A 22718-nucleotide genomic window follows, 5' to 3' on the forward strand; every position below is an offset into this window, starting at 1 on the left:
GAGGAAGTGCAGTATGAAAAAGGAAACATGATATTTTAACATGTTTACTAAGCAAAAATTAACCATTGGAAACATCCAAATCACAACATATTTATCAAAATCTTTTCAAATTTGTCAGCATGATTTTCCATGTATGACAGATCATGATATTTAAAAAGGGAAAGAATGGTTTTCAAAGTCATGCCTGTGTGCATGTCAGAAATCTTTTTTATTATGCGACAAGTCCTTTATTTTTGGTCACAATGCAGTAACAGCCATGCAACCTGAGGTCTGAGTGACCATATATCAACTATATTGCATGCATGTGTGAAGGGCAGCTTCTTCAAACTTAACCCTGAAATTATCCATCACCCAACATGAATTTTTTTTAAACTTCATTCATCTCACGTAAGAGTTGAATATGAGGAAAGAGTTGCTTACCAAACAATATAAAGATACATGTGCTATCTACTCCATTTCTGGCAGAAAAAAAGCCCTTAACTCCCAATGCATTTTCCTGAAGGGACTGGGTTTTAACTGAAGGGTTAAATAACTAGTTTTAATTTGCAGCATTTTCTCTGAAGGAGAGAATACACAGAAATGCTTCTTTAAAAAGTTATTAATTATTGCAAAATCATTCAAATCATCTGAATAGTATTTTTTTTAATATTCTAAAAATGTCACTATCTTGAAAACTAAATGTGAAAAGTACTTGGTATTAAGCATTCTCTCAAAATATTTATATAGAAATATCTTCATATAGGTTAAAGAGTATGACCAGATCTGCTTAGCTGAAGCCACAAACCTAGTCTGTGACCACATGCCCTTTTGTTACATCAGTGCCATTACAATTTAAATTATTTAAGTCAGAGGTGCGTTATAGATCCCCCTCGAAATTCCTATGTATTACTGCTACATGGTATAAACCAGATGTATTTCCCTGCCATGCTTTTTTTTAATGTTGCTTTCTGATTGCAAGCCTTATTTTACAGTAAAAGAGAATGTAGTTTGGGTGAAAGCAATTACAGACGCAAACAGTACTGATAACTGAAAACAAGTTACAAAATCTATGACCGCTTATTGCATTAGTTGTGTGCATCTTTAGCAGGTTTGTCCTTTCAAAATATGCTTTCTTAAAAGGACAAAATTATGGGCAGTCTTGCATGACTGATAAACAGCTTGACCTGATCCAAATTTCAATGTATTTGGTGGCCAAACCAGGACAGTAAAGTTGCTTAATTTCAGTTACTTCATATCACTGTCCAGTTCTTGTAGTTTTCAGATCTAGAAGTGCTTCTACTGTAGTAAGGACTATAATATTTCACTGTACACAAAAGTAGTAGAATGATAGAAAAATTCGGGATGGAAAGGACCTCAGAAGGTCTCTCAATATGCACAGGAGACTGGAATGCAAAGAAGAGATTTCAGATCTGGTAATTTGTGCTTTCTGCAAAAATTAAATTGTGCAGAAATTTGCCATTAAATGCCATTAAATTTACAACTTTCTAATGCAGATATGGTGTATATTTGTGAAAACACCATCTGTAGCGGACATGAAGATATATGTGGAGCTTTCTGTTAGTTCATTTTGCTGGGACAAATAAGACACATTTTCAGTGTAATCCAGTATAGTAAAGAAAATTAAATAACTCGAGAGTGTGGTACATGCAAGCTCTCCAGTTGTAATACTACTGAGAATACTTCAGAAGTCTTATACATGGATCAAGTTAGTAGCCAAATTATATTTAATTGTTCACTATAAGAAGATAAACTGGGAAACAGAACTATACAATGTACATCTCATTACTATGTTTTTACTTATGGTGATGCATATTTATCAGTATAAATTTAGCATTCTTCAAAAGTCAGACACTGGCATGATTTGATTCAGTATCTTTTTTTACAGAATATGTATCTAATGAAAAAAAATTTTTCTGTGGAACTTTACTTGCAGAAACTAAATGCATCCAGCTCATCAGAAGGCAGCACAGTTGATATTGCCCCTCCTGGAGAGGGCGAGCAAGCAGAAATTGAAAGTGAAGAAGCTCTTGAACCAGAAGCCTGTTTTACAGAAGGTTGTAGAATAACTGTTGACTTAAGAGATTTATTAGTAAACAGCATTATTAGTAGGCATATTTAAGTTCTTGAGACTTTCAAGTCTGGTGGACCTTCATGACCTCAACAATTGAAAGAAAATACTCTTAGCCTAGAATGCTGGAAATCAGATGCCAAAACAACGTTTCCCTAGGCTTTGAGTAACTTTATCTGCCTGGCCACTGCATACATCTTGTAACTAAGAAACTTCATTAACTTTTCTAATCTTAAAATGCTTTTCAGTTATTTGAAAGGGCCCTTGAAATTTGGAACAAATTACTTTTTGTGAGACTCCATCAACAAATGGAACAGTTAATGCCAACAGTCAAAAATATCAATGTTTTCTGGATTGAGTTTACTCAGAATTATGTCTATTATTGTCTGGTTTCTCTCCAAATTACTTATCTAAATTCATATATTCAGGATCCTATAAAAGAGGATTCCACTGTTTAATTTTAAGAAGTACTATAAACTTTGTTAAAGCTTCTAACTATGTTGATAGCACAGTAAACATTGACTTTGAAATAATTTCCGTTTGGATCCTAATATCTCTTAATCTAATGCAGGTTGTGTGCAGAAATTTCCATGTTGTCAAGTAAGTATAGAGGATGGAAAAGGAAAAATTTGGTGGAATCTTAGAAAAACCTGCTACAGCATAGTTGAACACAACTGGTTTGAGACTTTCATTGTCTTCATGATTCTCCTCAGCAGTGGAGCACTAGTAAGTAGAAAAAAATTCCATATGCTGAAATACTTAGATATCTCCTTAGTAGCAACAGCAAAATTCAAATTTGCTTCAGAAAGACCTGTTTTGCTTGGAGCTGTATAAAACTACTTGCTTTCTGTCACTTCAGGATGGAAAACTTGAAAAAGTTTGACAAATTTCACATGTACTTTTTTAGTGATACTTTCAGTTTACCTCTGTAAACCTGGAGCAATTTTATTTAAGCAAGCATAGCTGCTCAAGATTTAAATTGCCTGCCAATTTTCAGCATGTTCGTCAAAAGATTTGAGTACAAACTTGAGTGTTAACTGTGAACATATAGCTAAATGTATGATTTTAAGTCCTTAATTCCTTCTCAGCTCAGCCACTTCTTGGATTCTGCTTACTAAAGACGACATGAAAAATGGAATAATTACTTCATTCTGTTCCTTTTTTGAAGGCAAGAGCTAGGAAAGAGTGTGACAGCAAATTAAACCTAACTACTTTCCAACAAGATTTACATTACCCACCTTTCCAGCTTTACTCAAGTTGACCATTTGCTACAGTATCAACGTGCATAGTGTACATTCTAGCAAATACATTGCTCTTTAATTTGATTTTTAGACATAAGTTTGACTGATGGAGGATAGAAATGTAATCTTGCTAACTGCTTTCTAGAATGGAACATACATATCTGGAACAGATTTTGTACAAGAAAGGGGCTTTTTTGTGTGTGTATGTGAAAGTTTCTTAATACCACAGTGGATGAAAATTCATGCTTTGAGTTTATTTCTTCATTCATTAGTAAAATAGGATATATATATTTTTTTTTAACCCCAGACAGGGCAGAATACATAAAGTTGCTCCAATTTGTAGTATGGTTAAAGATGGGAAATATGTAAAATAAGAGGATGCAGAAGAACAAGGGGAAAGATTAGCTCTGACCTACTTATTTTTTATTGATTTATTCCTTATTTTTATCATGTATATTCTGTGAAACATTAGTAATACCTGAATATATTTTTTTCATAGGCTTTTGAAGATATATATATTGAACAGCGCAAAACTATCAAGACCATGCTGGAATACGCTGACAAAGTTTTTACATATATTTTCATTTTGGAAATGCTTTTAAAATGGGTAGCATATGGTTTTCAAATATATTTCACTAATGCCTGGTGCTGGCTAGACTTCCTGATTGTTGATGTAAGTACATAGTCTTCAACATTGTAAAATTCACTATAGTAAAGTCCTTTATGTTGTAAAACTCATTACTGCTAAGTAATCTTCTTATAAACATGCAAAAATAATTCAGATTGTATAGTTATACTGAATTAGTAATAGCCTGCAGTGATCTGGATGTGTTATTTAAAGTACATTTATATGCCAGAAGGTAAAGGATGGCTGGCCATCAGTTTGTTCATTCTTCATGGTTAATAATTTTGTACCCAGGAAAAAACCTGACTTTGAAACATGCTATTTTTAACGGACTCTGATCATACTACCTTATTCCTTAGCAAATAAGGCACTGCATTATGCAAGTTTCTTCTACAAACATTGCAGCTTTGCAAGTGAAACCATACATTTGGTCCAGATTTCATCTGAGTTCTCAGAACTTCGTCCCCCAAAACTATACTGTTATCACTTTTGGTAAAACAGAAAGACAGTGGCTATTTGGGCTAAAAATTAATTAGTTTTAATGGGCTGATAATCTGCAATAGTTAAATTAGCTATGACTTGGCAGGGTTTATGATAGAAGAGAATACAAGATTTCTTGGCTGCCTTCCCAGCTGTGAGATACTTCTGTGCAAAGGCCTTGCTTATGTTGTCAGAAGGGATCAAAGCTGGTTTTACTCCTGCAAATTTTGGTCTCTTGCCTTCACACATTATCTGATCCAGTTCATCGGCTATACATGTCCTCAGTGTGGAACTGAGAGATGGCGTCTCAGAGCGAATGTGCATTTATACTAATTTCTGCCCAAGCTACAGTATTTCTTGAGAAGTTTGCATAAATCCTGGTCCCATAAATACTTATTCTTTATGAATATATAATAGAAATGTATTGGATTTGTGACTCTCAGAGGAAAAAAACCCTAGTTAGATTGGCCCATAACTCAAAACGGAAGACCTCTTTTTTTTTTAACCTGCCTGAGTTAGTTTTGCTATACTGTTAATCTCTAGCTCTGTCCTGAAAATCTACACTAGAATGGAACAGTGTGAATGGTTTTCTTAAGACGATGTTAATGCAGAAGACAGATGCTCCCTTCCAGGATTATGTTAAGAATGGAATGTTTTTTAGATAAATTACAACTCATGATTTAATTATTCTTTTTGTAATATAAACCTAAACAGATTATTCTAAGCCATACTCCATGGTTTCTTAATAATAGTTTAGCCTCAGAGATGCCGTTACCTGAGCAGGCTCTCAGAATTATATAGAACGTCATCATAAGTAAAGCAGCTTATTTTGCCAACTTTTTACACATAATTTTTAATTTTGTAAACAAAAGCATGACTAAATGAGTTTGGAACCTTCTGCTTCTGAAGAATTATATCCAATACTCCAGAAAGTGGTAAAAAATGGCTTACTGTGCCTAACGCTAAGTCAGCACTTCCTTTAGCAGCACTTGAAAGAAATAGATGAACTCATGTTATCTTCCTATAGAAAAGCAGAGAATCTACACTGCTTTAACAGGCAGTTTAAACAGGTGTGACTCAGTGGCATTCTCCCAGTGAGAACACCAGTAAGCCCTTCTTCACTACAAGTGACTAAAGTTAATCAAATTGTTTAATTCCATCCTCTAAAATTATTCGAACGTAAACACTGACAGTCCTTTAGGGCTTTGACCTTTAGTATCTTACATACCTGAGTCTCTCACTGTGAGAAATAGCCATAGTTGCTCTCAGTGATTGTGACAAAATTAGGTTTTAATAATTACACAAAGAAATGGCAATTTTCAGCTCTGTCAGTTTACAGTCTGGCTACCTCAGTTTAAGACCTTATCATGCCATCTCTCCATCCCACTCTTTGCTATATGCAACAGCATCTGTAGCAAGGAGCAGATATTTGGGTGGAGTGCCTTATATACCCCATACCACAATCTGGTAAATTAGTTCAATTAGTTCAGATTTATCAGTGGTTTAATCTAAGAGACTGAATTTTGGATGCAGGCAGCTCTTTTGGGGGAGACTAATTCTGGCAGAGGTATCCGGTAAAGGTTTGAGATAGCAATATCTTAACCAAGTACAATTAGATGCTATAGAGCATGTCATCCTGTACCTTGGTTTTTGCTCTTACCCCTATTTCCAGAAGCCATCTGTCATGAGTTTTGTTATGCCTAGGTTTTGATGTACAGCTGTAATGACTCTTAAGTTGTCTTTGGCACATACAAAGCCAGAGGACAGAACATCAGGAAGGGAGACAGGGAATCTGGGAATACCCAATGAGTTTGTCCGTTATCAAATTTGTTTGTGTAGTTTTCTGCTACGCTATGTAATCTTAGATAATCTTAAGCGGACACTGTTTTATGCTGTATATTTTTAAACTTTATAAGGTAGTCCTATAATTTGGTATAGACATTTTATTTCTAAATTATTGTGTTAATAAACAGTAGTTGAATGAAATGGAAAGGAGTAACACTTAAAACAAATAACGTATTTGCCAAGTACTGTGGGGCAGTAATGAATCTGTAAGTGCAATGAAATCTTTGACCTTCCTGAAATTGCTTATGCCTGATAAAATTCCAATGGGTACAGTTTTTGAACAATTAAATGCAGCAAAACAACCCTCCAGTTGGGCTTGTTGTATAGTACATTAGTTGGTCATATTCATGGCTTATATATTTCTTCATATAGCTAAAAATGTTTCATGCTTTTTGTTAAAACAGTTAAAGTAATTTAATTAAACCGTGCTCTCAACATTTTTATTAGCTTTTCAGAATAATTAACTCAGCAGCAACATTCTGGAAAAGATCATGGTCACATCTTACTAATATACTAAATGCTGTATGGACAGAGTAAGAGGCAGCTGCTGCCCTGACAACTTCATAATAAAAATAAGAAGAAACAAGAAGACGAGCATATTGATGTGTTGGGAAACCGGATACAGAAAGAGATGTCACTTTGTCTGCCTAAACTGTCTCATATGTCTCTATGTGTATCCTAACATGGTACACTAGAACATTGGATAATCCAGAAATTAATGACATTAATTAATTAATTCAAAGGGCTATTCAGATGATATATGCATAAAACCTAAGGCTCTTGTTCAGTGAGTTAGGGAACAGAATCATAGACTGCAATTATGTATCTAAGCAAAATGAATTTTGAATAATTACCAGTAAAATACCATAAATTAAGAATTATTCACCAATTACACATAGAAAAAATATTACCTTAGCATAGGACCATAACATAAGAAAGGCTACATAAGGCATAAGAAAGGCTACATTGGGTCCAGTGTCCTGTCTCTGACAGTGTCAAAAACGCCCACCTGGAAAACCGATAATATAGGATCTATCATTCAAAAAATAAGAAAAATCATTAAATTCTCAATAGAAAGAAAAACATTTGGATTTTTTGTTTTCCAAATCTTGCAGTTTCTTTTTATTCCTAGTTAAGTGTAATACCTGAACACTTAAACTACATGAAAGATAGGATAAGCAGTACTGGAAGTGAGGAAGGCCATATGCCACTGAGGACCTGGAATCAAATCACATAAATTAGCCACCTCACCAAGTAGCACAGAATTCACACGGATTAAAATTTTAGGCCTAAATAGAAATAAAGTCAATGTGGAGCTGTATGACCAATGATCTGGCTTGGATGACAACCCTGACTGAAGATCTTGAGCAGGGCTAATTGTGACTGCTAAGTTTCAAAACAGTTTTTGCAACAGATAGTCTACATTAGAAGATCCGTGCACAAAAACATGGACATACAACCCTCAAGTTTTAGGAGATGAACGTAAAAAATCTTTCCACCATTTTGAGTTCATTTCATAAAATTACTGCATCTGCATACGTTCTTATCTCAAAAGAAAGACATTAATCTATTTATCAGTGTACAGAGACATTTATTTTCTCACCTACTAGCAACAAAACAGGTGGAACAGATGACAGAAGACCAAGCTAAGAAGACTGAGAAAACCAGAGCAGTACAGAACAGCTGTATATATTTATGCTGTATATACAAAATAATTCCAAGCAAATCTTTGCCTCTCATTTGAACTGTTCTTGAGAGGAAAATGTGTTGTTTACAATAGATGAAGTATTTCTCTGTGAAACAACTTCAGGTTTATCATGTAGGAGCACTAGCACCATGGTAAGAAAGCTGCAAATAAGTTGAAATGGAAAGCACAAACTAGGCTGGAGAACAACTTGCAAGGAGAACCTAAAAACTGCCAATACACACAGTGCCAGTGAAGTTACAGGAGCTACAGCTACGTAACTAGCTTGTATGGAGTCTTGTTTGTGAAAGATAGCTAAGGCACAGTGCTAGTTTGGGGAGAAAAGTATAAAATGAAGGAGCCATAAATATGAGTTCAATTTTAAAAGACATGTCTTGCTCTCCCAGTGAAAGACAATTTTTTAATATATATTTCATAGTTTATTTTTAATCCATAAAATGTGCTATTTTTACACTAATGTTTATTGTCATGTCTGGGTATCTTGTTGATATGACTGAATCAATGAATATGCTATTAAAAATACAGAGAATTCCATGTTTTCTTATCTCTGGAATATATTAAGAGTGGCTGAGGATAAAAAAGAAGCCTCTCACTGTAGAATCACAGGACAAATAAATTGTATTAATGACAATTATTAATAACAATTACAATAATTAATGTAGTGGCAGAAACAATAATTTTATCTCTTGTAAGTGAACAGGCTTCAGTTACAGGCTACAGAAAATCAGCAACATTTTCTTCTTAATATGCTTATAAACCACAGCAAGTTCCTTTACAAACTTATCCATTACAGCATTAAAATAAGCCTTTCCTTTGACAAAAAGATTTACATCCCAACATGTAATCCAGTTGAAAGGTACAGTGATATGAATTCACTAAAATACTATTTTCTGTTAGATTAATATACATAGCGACAGAGTACTGAATAATTGATTTCTATCTGCTCTCAGATTGTCCTTTTGAGACATGAGCTTGTAACTCTTGTGCTTGCGATTCATCTAATTGTTCTTTACGGATACAAGTAACATAAGAAACCACTTTTCATATAATGGGCAAAATCTTACCATCTTATCAGTGAATGCCTGTTTCTGTACAGCCAATTATTTGAAGAACTCTCTAGACTGAGGTACAGAAATGAACATTTGAGGGATTTTTTCAAGGACTGAAATATTCCTGTGTTCATTTACGTGTCTTCTATGCTTTTGGTGGTATAACTGAATAAAATATAAGTAAGGTACGATATTACCCCACTCCTGTCTCCAAAACTGCTCAAAGTAAGTAAATAAAATTCTTTCACATTAACTCTGTTTAAAACTCAGTTCCATTTGAGAAGCAAATTAATTGCTCCTTCCTGAAGTGGACTGGTTTATAATAAAATCCCAGTAATGTGAAGCAGGAGTTCACTACAGTTGTAGATGATAAAGCACTTACTATTATAATGCTAGCATCTGTTAATATCTATCCCATAACACTTTCCTATACTTAGAAGAGAAAAAACATTATTGAGAGAGTTGTCAGGCAAGTGAGAAAGCACAACCTCTGTCAATATACATTTCACAGATACCCTGGCTATTGTTGCTATGAACTGAGAGTTTGACTTAGAAGTAATATTTATAACAAAAGCTAATTAATCACTACATTATTTAGCATATTATTAGTGAATATAGATATTAGTAATATTGTCAGTAGTTAACAAACTATCCCAATGTATTCAGAATTTTAAATTGCTTGGAAGGTTGAACCTTAATGAAGTTACAGAAAGTATGGCTATTTTGTCTTTAAATATTTCTGAAAATTTTATCCTTCACCAAGAGTGTGCTTCCATCTGACTGTTAACCCTATCCAGCTATAACAGACATTTAATAGCATATATCCCTTTTTAAAACATGCCTTCATATGACCTCTTGCCTTTCCAGCAAGTACGAAGATTGTGGGATTGGGCCTTCAATGTCACTATAAGCAAGAATGGTGTTCTTTCATTTGTCACTGTTGATCTTTCTGTTAACTGAATCTGTATTATTTTTAAATAAACAGCGTAGAACAATTTTTACAATAATATTTTTCATATTTTTTTATAGGTGTCATTGGTTAGCTTAATAGCCAATGCTTTGGGCTATTCTGAACTTGGTGCCATTAAATCGCTTCGGACATTAAGAGCTTTAAGACCTTTAAGAGCCTTGTCACGATTTGAAGGAATGAGGGTGAGATAAAATGAATGAGTCTGAATGAATGTATGCATACAAAAATCAATGTAGAAGTGTGACACTCCTGCCTCCTGCAAAGAACTCCAGCATGGGAATGAATGCAAAAATGTGTGGAAAAAAGGCCTTCCAACATGTCCTTATACACAAGTCATGTACAGCTTACATTTGGAGATTAGACCTTGAGCTCATTAAATTTGCCTGCTCACTGCTGCTGTGTTATCCCTGACTGCTAAAATTTCCATTGATTTGTGGACCTATATAGACAAATAAAAGGACATGAGAAATTTTAGAACAGAGGGTTGGGGTTTTTTTTCTCCAGTTTAGCTGGGCACTTTATTTTACAATTTCTGTAGCTAACTTCTGTTCTCTGTTAGTTTGTCAGTGGTTCAGGATGGAACACAATTAGCTGGAAAACAAACAAAACAGAACAAAACAAAATGAAAAAAGGTGAAGAAGCTGATAACAGTGACACACCAGAAACTAAAGCCTCCCTGTGGCTCTCTGTCTACGTGCTTGGGGGAAAAAATCCCACAATAAATGCTGTAGTATTAGGGAAAGGTTCTCCAAACAGATACCTGAAATAAGGATGAGGCTGGGAGTACAGAAGGGGAGAGATAGGAAATAATTTTCTCAGCTAGTGTCCTTCATATGAATGCATCTGCTGCCAACTTACCTCTCCTCCTACACAGCTAAATCCTTCCTGTTGAGGAAATTATTATTTTCGTATTCTGCCAATCTGACAAAAAAAACCCTAAAACCAAACTATTACAAGCTGTCTGCTGAAAATGCAGACTATGCTATTTCCTGGAAAAACTGATGCATAAAAAATTAACAAGGTAATGTTATTGAGAAACCTCCTTTTAATCTTTTACCTCAAAATACTCAGAGGCTGCAATACATGTTTATAGTTTGGTCATAGGTGTTAAGTTTCCAAATAAATAGTGTGATTCCTGTCTGGGTTGAGGCTGCTGATATTCTAGAGATGGCCACACTAGCCAGTGTAGGGGACATCGCCATCACCACTATGTTTTACATGATTTGCATTGCAAACAAGATGTAAGTCCTGATCTAATAAGTGGGCAAAACCTCTATTGATCTTAGACTACTTTCAGTCAAATCAGTGAATTGAAAAATACTACTATTTTCAAAACCATACACAAAAAACTACTGCTGTGTCTACTGATTTGGTAGAAAATCATTGTCTGAATACCTGCAGCTTTCTTTTAGTTCAATCACAATAAATAAAAGAAAATTTTTGTCAAGGGATTTTGTCTGATTTTTACTGCCACTTGCCCATATAGAGTAGCTCAACAGCATTACATACAGCCAATTAAAAAAAGAACCCTAATGGATAAGTGTAAGAGCAACTATAGTGAGCCAGGCAATTTAAAACCAAGACTTATATCAGATGCAGTTAATAAAAACTAAGTAAGATATGCTTAATTATGCTACGCTGTATGTAAATGCTAAAATACACTGGTGCCAATATATACATAAAGATTCTGAGAATAAAATAATTTGTAATTATAGTTTTACATGCAGACATTTTTTTTCAGTCTTCCACATCATCATTCTTTGATTTTTTTCTGGTTTATTTTCTATTTATAGATTTTGATTTGTATTGTTGGAATTTAACATTTATTTCTCTCTTTTTCTCTAGTGCACACAAATTCTAAGAATCCATCTTGCTCCTAACAGGTTTTCTTTTGCTTTTTGAGTTTTATTCAGGCTTTTGCATTGTCTTGTTTTCCATATTATTTTATTTCTTGCTTTTTGCAATCTCATTAGTGTTTTTATTGAACCTTAAATAATGTTTCCACCATAAATTTTTAATGTGATATTTTAACTGTCCATTCCATATAAATACTGGTTTAACATTTTTAAAGTATTTATTTTTCTGTTCATAAACTATGTGCCTATTTTGTCTAATTTGTACACTAGGTGGTTGTAAATGCCCTTGTTGGAGCAATTCCATCTATCATGAATGTATTGCTGGTTTGTCTTATATTCTGGCTCATCTTCAGCATCATGGGAGTAAATCTGTTTGCTGGAAAATTCTATCACTGTGTCAACACCACAACTGGTGAGATGTTTGATGTCAGTGATGTCAACAATTACACTCAGTGTGAGGAACTCATAAAAAACAATCAAAGTGCCCGATGGAAAAACGTGAAAGTAAACTTTGATAATGTAGGAGCTGGATATCTTGCTCTGCTTCAAGTAGTAAGTAAATTTATATATTTTCTTTTTGCTCTTTTTAAAGAAGTCTAGGAAAAATGGCCAAGTTAAGACTGTTAAGTAGTGTAATAATTTCTTCATAGCAATGATGTACAGCTTACACAACTCTATTGCATTGTTACCTATAATTTTTGTATTAATGGTCGTAGTGTAACTTTCCACTCCAAGGCTAGGGAATACAGTCTCATCATGATGATAATAATGTGAAAATAATAAGTGAAAAAGGTACAAGAATCTTTTTAGTGGTGCACAATACAAACTTCAGGAATGCATTTCATGAGTCTTGCCACGGTGGACAAGGCTCAGAGGTCCCTCTAATTACTAAAAAGGTCTCTCCCCTCCTTCATGATCTCAGTTACCTTGTAAGAGAGGAGAGAAGACAGCAGCTTAAAAGAGGGCAGACATCCTAACTGACTGTCTGGTCTGAAATGAGCAAGTACTGCCAATGCCTTCCACATAATCTGTTTCTAGGTATCATTACACATCCACAGCAACATTCTTTCACGGTCAAAATCCGTTCATCTAGGCACTTTTGGCACTGTGAAATAATTTTTCTTTTGTTAACAGCCTGGTCAAGGTAGAGTGGATTTTTCTTCATGTCTATACTAATCTATGGAACCAGTTTGTAAGTTAGATGGTAAAAATAAAAATATATCAACCTGGTGTCTCCAGTGCAGATATTTGTTTAATAGCACCTTGCTTTTCGAGACCTGGAAGTGGCTTTAGGGAAAGGAATCATAAATAAAGATCTGAGATTGGGGCATCCAATGTTTCATGTAGCATGGAGCCAATTCTTTCTCTATTATCATAATACTTGTGTAAGAGGTCTGAAATCCTCTGAGAGAAGTAGGAGCTGCCCATGGGAAAAATATGGATAGTTACTGATAGACAGATCCTAATTGAGTATTAGGTCTGATAAATCATAGTATTATCCTTGCAAAGTATTAGATGTTATTGCATTGCATGGCATATTCATTCTATTAATTACTACTACTTATACAAAGTCTGTAAACTGTATTTCCCCTTCAAGTCCTTTTCCTATACGCTGTGGTACAGAAACGTCTTTGTTCTAGGTACTGAGCATACCTTTTATTTATGCCAGAGGAGTAAAGACCTTAGCTCTTTAGAGGCTCTCTGGCTTAGAATGGAGCTTCTGATAGATGATATTTGACGCAAAATACAAGCAAGAAATGTTTAGAGGATTGAGCGCTGTAGAATCACTTGTCTGTAACTTGATATACAGCTTCACTGTAGGAAAAGATGTCAAAAATGTCATGGGATTGTTACTGCTCTGATATCACCAAGATATCTAAGAATGATATGCTTGTCCCTTCTATCCTGGAGAAGGTCAGTATCCTTAGCTGACCTTGATTTCCAAATTAATTACCTGGCTTAAAATGTTTTGCTTCTGTCCTGGTTTTTCCTTCAGAAAAGAGAAAAGGGAGAGAGACTTACGGATTGGGAAGTTAAAACGGTTTTTTTACTCTTTATTCTACCCAGATAAAGTCTCTATAGGACCTCAGCCCAAAGTTTTATGAAAGTTAATCACAGCTCTTCCACAGCTCACTTTTTGGTCTTCTGTAAATCTTATCCCTCAAGAACCACTGTATATTTTCATTATGAACAGAGTCTATTTCTTTCAGTTATGTGGGATTAAAACATTTCTAAAAATACCATGGCAGTTAAGGTGTAGCAAAAACATTCAGATGCATGTTGGTATCTGTCCAGAAGTTGTATTGCTGAGTCCACCAATTCATGCTGTAAACTTTAAAAAATGGCTGTCACCATGAGTGATTCTAGTAGATTCTACTTGAACATCTCCAGCATTAATGGCTGAGTCTACCATTCTTCATCTGCAAAGTAAGGTCCAAACACACTGTGCCCTTGCTGAGACCTTCAAAGCCTGACTTTTAATATTTTTGGAAAACCTAGAAAATAATTTCTGAAAAAAAACTAGTATTACTATAAAAATATTTTATTATGCCTGTGTTATTAAATGTGGTTTATAAATTTAGATATGGTTTTATTAAAAGTTAAGGTCCAAATGCTGTGACTTAGTTATTTTACACATTATGAATTTTTATAGGGAAGATAAACAACTGTATTTTATTTCTAGGCTACTTTCAAAGGATGGATGGATATTATGTATGCTGCTGTTGATTCACGAGATGTAAGTGTAAGACTTCCAAAGATCATCTGTTGATTATATTCTGATATAGAGTACAGAATTTAAAAAGCTACACAGACAAAAACATTAAGAATTATAATCAGCACCAATACATATTTTTTCCGGATACATTTAGTCTAGAAAGGAACTTTTATGTAACTTCATGAATCTTAGAATTTGTAGTGGAAAGAATTAGTCCCACTTCCTTCTGTTTAGCCAAATAAGTTAAATTAACTTAACTGGACTTTTTTTTTGGAAAAGTTAATATTAATGAAAAAACAAAGAGGAGGTTTCTTAATCACTTACTTTGGTAATCATGAGTATGAATTAATTTAACATTATACAATGTAATTATTACATATTGAATAAGGTAACCTTGTTTTATAATTTGTAACTGTGCATGTCATTGTTTCTTTAGGTTGAGCACTGACGTTATCTAGCTACTGAAGTGCAATTAGATTTTACGGTTGAAGATCATCTGTTAAGTTTTCTAGGGATTAGAATTTTATCTTGGCTACAAAACTAAAACTAGGTTTACCTTGTACAAAAAAGGGCAACACAGATGCCTGAACTAGTTCTATAGAACCTAGGTTATAGTCACATTAGTGATATCCATCATCACACAGTAACATTCATCTCCCAGAGTAATATATCCTGTTTCATTAATTTCAGCGTTTCTACACTCTAGCACATTGTGCAGTAGAGGTGCAGCTGAGATGTGGAATCCGGAAGAATCAAGACGATAACAAAAGCCACCTTAGAAATTTGCCTCAATTTAATGGATTTCACTAAACATATCACTAGAAATTTGTTGAAAGCATCTGTTCTAAACTGTATGTTAGAACACACATGTAAGACCAAAAGAGTTCCAGGGAGATTTAGGTGATAGTAAAATTGATTGGTTCTGTTGCATGAAAATATACCAAACACAATAGAAAATATTTAGATTTGTGCTGTTAAAATTTTAAGTACTAAGGACTGCTCTCAGTCCCACATTGCTTCTTCCTTCTATACGAGGAACTTTGTGTATATCTACATACACAAACATATCTGTGTGCATGTTTACATCAAAATTCCATATGAGTAATCATTCTGTCAGCTTCCAGTTCTCCAAATATTGATTGGAATGGACATGTTGGGTCTTCTTAATAACTGAGTTTATTGCTTTTCTAGCTGAGATAGCATATACCTATTCATAAATTATATACATTGTTTTTTACATCCAGTATTCTCATGGGTAATAAAATTTATAATATGTTGTAGGTAGAAGACCAACCTAAGTATGAGGACAACTTGTATATGTACCTTTATTTTGTCATCTTTATCATATTTGGATCATTCTTTACCTTGAATCTTTTCATTGGTGTCATTATAGACAACTTCAACCAACAAAAAAAGAAGATAAGTATTAAAAATGTTTCCAGAGTGCTATAAATTATTAGCTATAATGAATTAATAACTTATTTATATAAAGCTAATAAAAATCAAATGTTATTTCAAGTCCTTGAATAAAAATGTCTCTTTTTTTTAACATGATATATGTTAAATCTGTGGATGTGACTTTGACCTTTGCATTTCAGCATTTTGACCAGCAAAGAGGGACAAATCATGAGTCGGTTCACAATAATTTGCAAATTGTGTAAGAACTAAAATGAAGATGCAAAAAGGGAATGTGCATTATTATTTTGATTAGCTGTAATATTATCTATCTGCCATGGAAGAGTTTCTTTTTCAATTACCTTTAAAAAATTGAGATAAATTAACTTTAATTAATCTTATAAACTGTTGACCCTTAATGAAGATACAATATAGCATTGTGTTCATACAATAGATAATAGTTCTGCAAATTGATTAAACAGTGGGTTAAAAGTAAGTCTAATAGACCTCACACGAATAGGCTTAAAGATACACGTAAAAATGTGTACAAAAGAGTTCTATTTCTCTAACACTTTTGTGAGAAATGAGATGAACTTCTTAGACGCAAATACAACCTACAATTTACTGGCAATAATAAAGCAAAATTATAAAAGGAAGGATATTTTTTCTGTATACATTTGACATACAAATATGTTTAAAATAATTATATTGATAATGCATGTAGTTTTATTTAAAATAACTTTAAAAATCTGGAAATACAAATAATCACATTTAAAATATTTTGAAGCCTCACGATTCTTAGCCTTCAACTGCCAAAAAGAACTAGAACCTCAGGATCATTCTAAATCTTTGTATACTGTGAAAAAGCAGTTTCATATGATCTGGTTTCACCCGATCACCAAATAAAAAGCAGCAGTGCCAAACAGAATCTATGGTAAAAGTCAATTGTGAACTACAGAAATTTTTCCATGTAAAAATATTCTTTAGCTTCCTGCAAGAGCCATAAACATTTCTGGGGCTACTTCCTCAGTATCTATCAATTATGCCATGCTTTGGGCTTCGATACCCAGTTTGGCAGACAGTGACTTTGACACTGTGTTTCCATCTGACTTCGTTCAGACTCATCAATAAGCACAATTTAGTTTATACTGAAATTCAGTCAGTCAGTTGCACATCTGACTTGGCAGCATTTGCATCTGCAAACAAAGGTTAATTTGAATTAGTCGAGGTTCCAGTGCTGTTTTAATTAATAATTTACTATGGCATAATTTGGATTACTTAAGTTTCTATCAAAGGTGATTTTTTTGCTGTCATTAAAACCCTCAGATTAGACCCAAATACTCTCCCTTGTCACAACTTGTGTCTCAAAGTAACTCCACTTTTAGACCTGGCTAGCTATTATCCTAAAAGTCTATCTAGAATTTAGGACATGTAAGGCACCAGTCAGGGTCCTATGCACTAAACATATCCTAATCAGCAAGTTATTTAACAGCATCAGTATGGTAAGAACCATTTTAGCCATGTCAGCAAAAGTGAACATAGACACTGGAAAAACTCAACCATCAGCCTGACAAGGCACCATTAAGGGGGGGGTCTTTGCATGTTAGTAATGCATATGAGCATCCACACTATAAATACCTGAAAAAATCACTTTTGTTATATAAATCAAATGTAAGTGTAATATTATATTACAGAGAGACATACTGTAGTTAAATGTTGTATGTGTGAATATGATAGTAACTAGTTTTGATATTATTTCTTTACTTTGGAGGTCAGGATATATTTATGACAGAAGAACAGAAGAAATATTACAATGCAATGAAAAAGCTGGGATCCAAAAAGCCACAGAAACCTATACCGAGGCCAGTGGTAAGAGTGATTTGATTTTAATACCCCTAATATTAAATACTCATTTGGGAATATGATTTTAGCCAACAAGAGAAGTTTCTATGTCTGGAAAGAAAATATTTTTTCCATTTATTTTCTTGTAAAGGTAGAATTTGTCCCCTTTTTTTTTAATTCAGAGGACTAGATCATTCATGTTTCATTTAAAAACATACACTCTGAAGTATGAACTGTAGGATTTAATACAGTTAATGTGATAAATTTCGTAATTCCCTGCCTAAGTTCCAGAAAAGTACAGTTGATTGGATCATTTATTGGTTTGTGTTTTCCACAGATAAACCTCATTTTCTGTTTTTTTCGCCTCCCAGAGAATTTTTAGGAAATGGGGATGCACTGGCCCTTGCTGCTGAAGACAGAAGGGGGCAGTGGTCATCTAATGTGAAAGAGAAAGACAGATGCAGATAATCTTACAGAATAAAAGAATGCCCTAGGGAGTAAAGCATAAACTAGGATAAATTTGTCTCTAAGATAAGAAACTACTCTGTTATTTACTGAACTCCTACAGTGTTTGGAAAAAATAAAATACTTGTTGCACCTTATGCACCAAGGGGTTAAATATAGTCTAGCTAAGGAGAGACATATGGCAATAAATATTTATCTAAGTACTAAAGGGAAACTAGGATACTGCAGTCATGGTGTGTTTGAGACATGTAACTTCAGTGGTCCAACAATCTCGCCAAGCACAATTAGTTTAAGAAAGAGAGATACTTCCCTGGGGGTTAGTATTCTAAAACCCACTAAGAATAAAGAGAAGAAAATGAGTTTCCATTTGGCTGGTACTCTTGCTGTGTATCAAGTTATGCCACCTTTTTTACACCAATAATACCAATTGTCAATGTTATTACTATTATGATTGCATTGTTTCCCTTCCCGTCCCTTCAGCCAACAGTGGTACACTTCTTGATCTGCTCTAACAGGACGAGACACAAACCAGCATGGGTTTGATGTATATTAACAGATGTATTGTGAATGGGTCTTGCTCTGCACTCCTAAATCTTACAGGGACTTGCTTTCCCATTTGGTATTTGTAAAGACAAATATTTTCAGAGTATAAACTATATTCCATCTTTGTTTTTGTAGAACAAATTCCAAGGCATGGTCTTTGATTTTGTAACCAAACAAGTATTTGACATCAGCATCATGATACTCATCTGCCTTAACATGGTCACAATGATGGTAGAAACAGATGACCAGAGTAAAGAAATGGAAACAATTTTATCCCGGATTAACCTGGTGTTCATTATCCTTTTCACTGGAGAATGTGTCCTGAAATTGGTTTCGCTTCGCCATTACTATTTCACTATAGGCTGGAATATTTTTGATTTTGTGGTTGTGATTCTCTCCATAGTAGGTAAGAGCAATTCCCTTTCAAGAAAGAACTATTGGAAGGAAAAGGGAACGTGTTTCAAGAATGTTATGATACTGAATGTGAAATTTTCTGTTTCCTGTATGACTTACACGTTGATTCAGATCTTCATACTTTATAGCATACAATATACGAAATGTTGCATAGAAGATTTTTATCTCTCCCATTAGATTCACTGTCATCTTCCACATCAAAAGACATAAAGGAACTATTTGGCACATTAGATTAACATGTACAAATATAAAGAGGAATGTTTAGTGGTATATGCAAACTAACCACAAATTTGCTTTCAGTACTAAAACTGAAAAGTATGTGAAGGGGGTGAGATTTTTAATTGCTTTTACTAAGGTTTTGGTGAATATTTAGATTTCTGTCAACTAAAAAGACTCTCCAAGGTGCAAATGAGTTGCATGACAAAACTTAAGTCTTAAAGAGTGATACAGCTGAGAGAGGCTGCGCTAACACAGTGTAGATCCTCAGGCAAAAAAAACCCCAAAACACTAATTTGCAGAAATTAAGCCAATATAGCCCTTCATAAAAGACACTGGTAACAGGCTCAGCTTCAAGAAGTAATTATATCTAAGAAACTTCTCTTTCCAGGCTGCTTTAGGAATAACCACAAGCTTAGGCAAACACTAGCTACCTTGCCAGAAGCCATTTTCTTTCTTTTACTTATTTCCCTTCTTCTAGAGAGCATTTCAACATAAGGAAGGTGCTTTCACTTTAATAACAGCTTTCAATAAAATATAATAACTTGTATGATATTTTGCTATAGCATAGACTCCTTGTACTGATTGTTTTGGAGACAGCAATAAATAAATTTTTCTATATGTAATGAATGAATAAATTTAAAATTATATTTTAAATATTCACTTTTCTTCTCTAGGTATGTTCTTAGCTGAGATGATTGAGAAATATTTTGTGTCCCCCACACTATTCAGAGTCATCCGACTTGCCAGAATCGGTCGAATCCTGCGTCTCATTAAAGGCGCTAAGGGAATCCGCACTCTGCTTTTTGCTTTGATGATGTCTCTTCCTGCTTTGTTCAACATTGGGCTGCTGCTGTTCCTGGTCATGTTTATCTATGCGATATTTGGCATGTCCAACTTTGCCTATGTTAAGAGGGAAGTTGGGATTGATGACATGTTCAACTTCGAAACATTTGGCAACAGCATGATCTGCCTATTTCAAATTACCACATCTGCTGGCTGGGACGGTTTGCTAGCCCCAATTCTTAACAGTGGGGAGCCAGACTGTGACCCCCATAAAGATCATCCGGGGAGCTCTGTTAAAGGTGACTGCGGCAACCCTTCCGTTGGGATTTTCTTCTTTGTCAGCTACATTATCATATCATTTCTGGTAGTGGTGAACATGTACATCGCTGTGATTTTGGAGAACTTCAGTGTTGCTACTGAAGAAAGTGCCGAACCCTTGAGCGAGGATGACTTTGAGATGTTCTATGAAGTCTGGGAGAAGTTTGATCCTGATGCAACACAATTCATAGAATACAGTAAGCTATCAGACTTTGCAGCTTCGTTAGATCCTCCTCTTCTAATAGCAAAACCAAACAAAGTCCAGCTCATTGCAATGGATCTGCCCATGGTAAGCGGCGACAGAATTCACTGCCTTGACATCTTGTTTGCTTTCACAAAGCGTGTTTTGGGGGAGAGTGGGGAGATGGACGCCCTCAGAATACAGATGGAAGATCGGTTTATGGCATCCAATCCTTCTAAAGTCTCCTATGAACCAATTACAACCACATTAAAACGAAAACAGGAGGAAGTATCTGCTGTCATTATTCAGCGTGCTTACAGGCATTACCTTTTAAGGCAAAAAGTTAAAAAGGTGTCTAGTATATATAACAGAAATAAAAACAAAGAAGGAGATGGACCAGTTATAAAAGAGATAATTATTGATAAACTAAATGGGAACTCCACTCCAGAAAAAACAGATGAGAGTTCCTCTACAACTTCCCCACCATCCTATGATAGTGTAACAAAGCCAGACAAAGAAAAATATGAAAAAGATAAAGCAGAAAAGAACTACAAAGGTAAAGACAGCAGGGAAAATAAAAAATAAAGATCTAAGAATTCTGCTTGTGGGGCAACTTGTTTACAGTCTTTGAGAATGAAGCATCAACTGGACTCCTGCAGGAGGTTTATGCCAAACTGACAGTTTTTACACATATGTGTGTGCGTGTGTGTGCGTGTGTGTGCATATATATACATTATATATATACTTAAGGTCAGTGCCTATAACAAAACAGTGAACCTTCATCATCAAACTGTGACTCTGTGAATCAGGGTAACAAACTTTACAAGAGGTTACTGTTTTCACTACAGCTGACACTGCTAAGAATGAAGGAAAAAGTGGCTCCACAAAGAACACGGAGCACAAAATGAGTGCAAGGCGATACTTTTTTGTGTTTCATGTACTGCAAAATACATAGAACAGTAATTCTCTTCACTGTTTGTAATGCAACTGCTATATTTGTCATATTTTTACAAAATCAGTATTAGTGCATCATTTTTTAATTCACAAGTTGTTTACTATTATATGTGACTATTTTTGTAATAGGTTTTATGTTGGGGAAAGAGGTATGAGGACCAGGTGTTCTACTCTCAGATTCTCTATAATGTACAGATAGAAGTGATTTGCATAGGCATGCTGCACTTGTTAATCGTGCATAAATAAGAATATGACATTGCACAAAGCTAAAGAATTTAAGAACTTCCATGTTTCAGGGTTGCTCTTAAATTTGAGGCATTCTAACTACTTGTATGGCTGCCTCCAGATTACGTGCATCCAGATTAATGTGCCTGGAAAGTCTCCTCTAATTTACAGGAATCTGCAATGACTTATTTTTATGCAAATCATAAAACATGAACAAGTTCTTGGTTTTGTTAAAATATTCATAGCTTAAAAAATATTGTGTGGTTTCTGCACTGGAAGAACAGCTTCACCAAAATATACCTAAGAGCTATTTTGTTTTCTTTTTTTTAAACAGCTCAAAGTTTTTCCTGGACTGTTCCTTAGTTAACATCTTCTCTCATTACGGCCAACATCCAATGAATCCATAAAATACCCTTTTCCATGTAAATGTTAATGGTATACTGTCACGCATATTTGATCATAGAATTAAATGGCTTGGCCACATTGAATTGCATCAGATATGTATCACAGCATGGGTAATTTGCAAGAGCTCAACAGGACATGTTGTATTCTGTGTCATTATAGATAGTTTGGAGAGTATCACTGATGCATGTCAATGCTTTTGCTGCTGTCTTGCTCCTTCCACTGTCCACAGTCTCCACTATAGGAAGCCATGTGTCAGTGATGAAGTGAATCAAATTGTCCAACCAGACCTCATTCTTTCAAATCATTAAGCAATAGTTTGCAGCTATTTATGAGCTTCTTTAGTTTTGCATTTTAAATTTGAAGTGGCTGCTATATGGTGTAGAATCAGACTGTACAGGCCATATTGCAAACTGTTTAAC

At 34.6% G+C, this 22718-nt stretch overlaps 1 protein-coding gene across 10 annotated transcripts in view; it reads left to right on the forward strand.

Moving 5' to 3' along the window:
* The window catches only part of LOC137667180 (sodium channel protein type 2 subunit alpha-like), a 64022-nt gene extending 42722 nt beyond the window's left edge, over positions 1-21300 (forward strand). For 7 of the 10 annotated variants that reach the window (XM_068407744.1, XM_068407746.1, XM_068407749.1 and 4 more), the window contains exons 17-26: positions 1934-2054; positions 2640-2794; positions 3809-3982; positions 10043-10165; positions 12110-12391; positions 14523-14576; positions 15837-15974; positions 17715-17819; positions 18936-19206; positions 20108-21300. In XM_068407744.1, coding sequence (XP_068263845.1) covers positions 1934-2054; positions 2640-2794; positions 3809-3982; positions 10043-10165; positions 12110-12391; positions 14523-14576; positions 15837-15974; positions 17715-17819; positions 18936-19206; positions 20108-21300 — 2616 coding nt within the window. Of the gene's footprint in view, positions 1-1933; positions 2055-2639; positions 2795-3808; positions 3983-10042; positions 10166-12109; positions 12392-14522; positions 14581-15836; positions 15975-17714; positions 17820-18935; positions 19207-20107 lie in introns of all 10 variants that reach the window. The other 3 variants (XM_068407754.1, XM_068407747.1, XM_068407753.1) reach the window with 1 other exon arrangement.
* Positions 21301-22718: the final 1418 nt, after the last annotated feature.

This window comes from Nyctibius grandis, chromosome 9 (assembly GCF_013368605.1).
Source record: "Nyctibius grandis isolate bNycGra1 chromosome 9, bNycGra1.pri, whole genome shotgun sequence".
Lineage (NCBI taxonomy): Eukaryota > Metazoa > Chordata > Aves > Nyctibiiformes > Nyctibiidae > Nyctibius > Nyctibius grandis.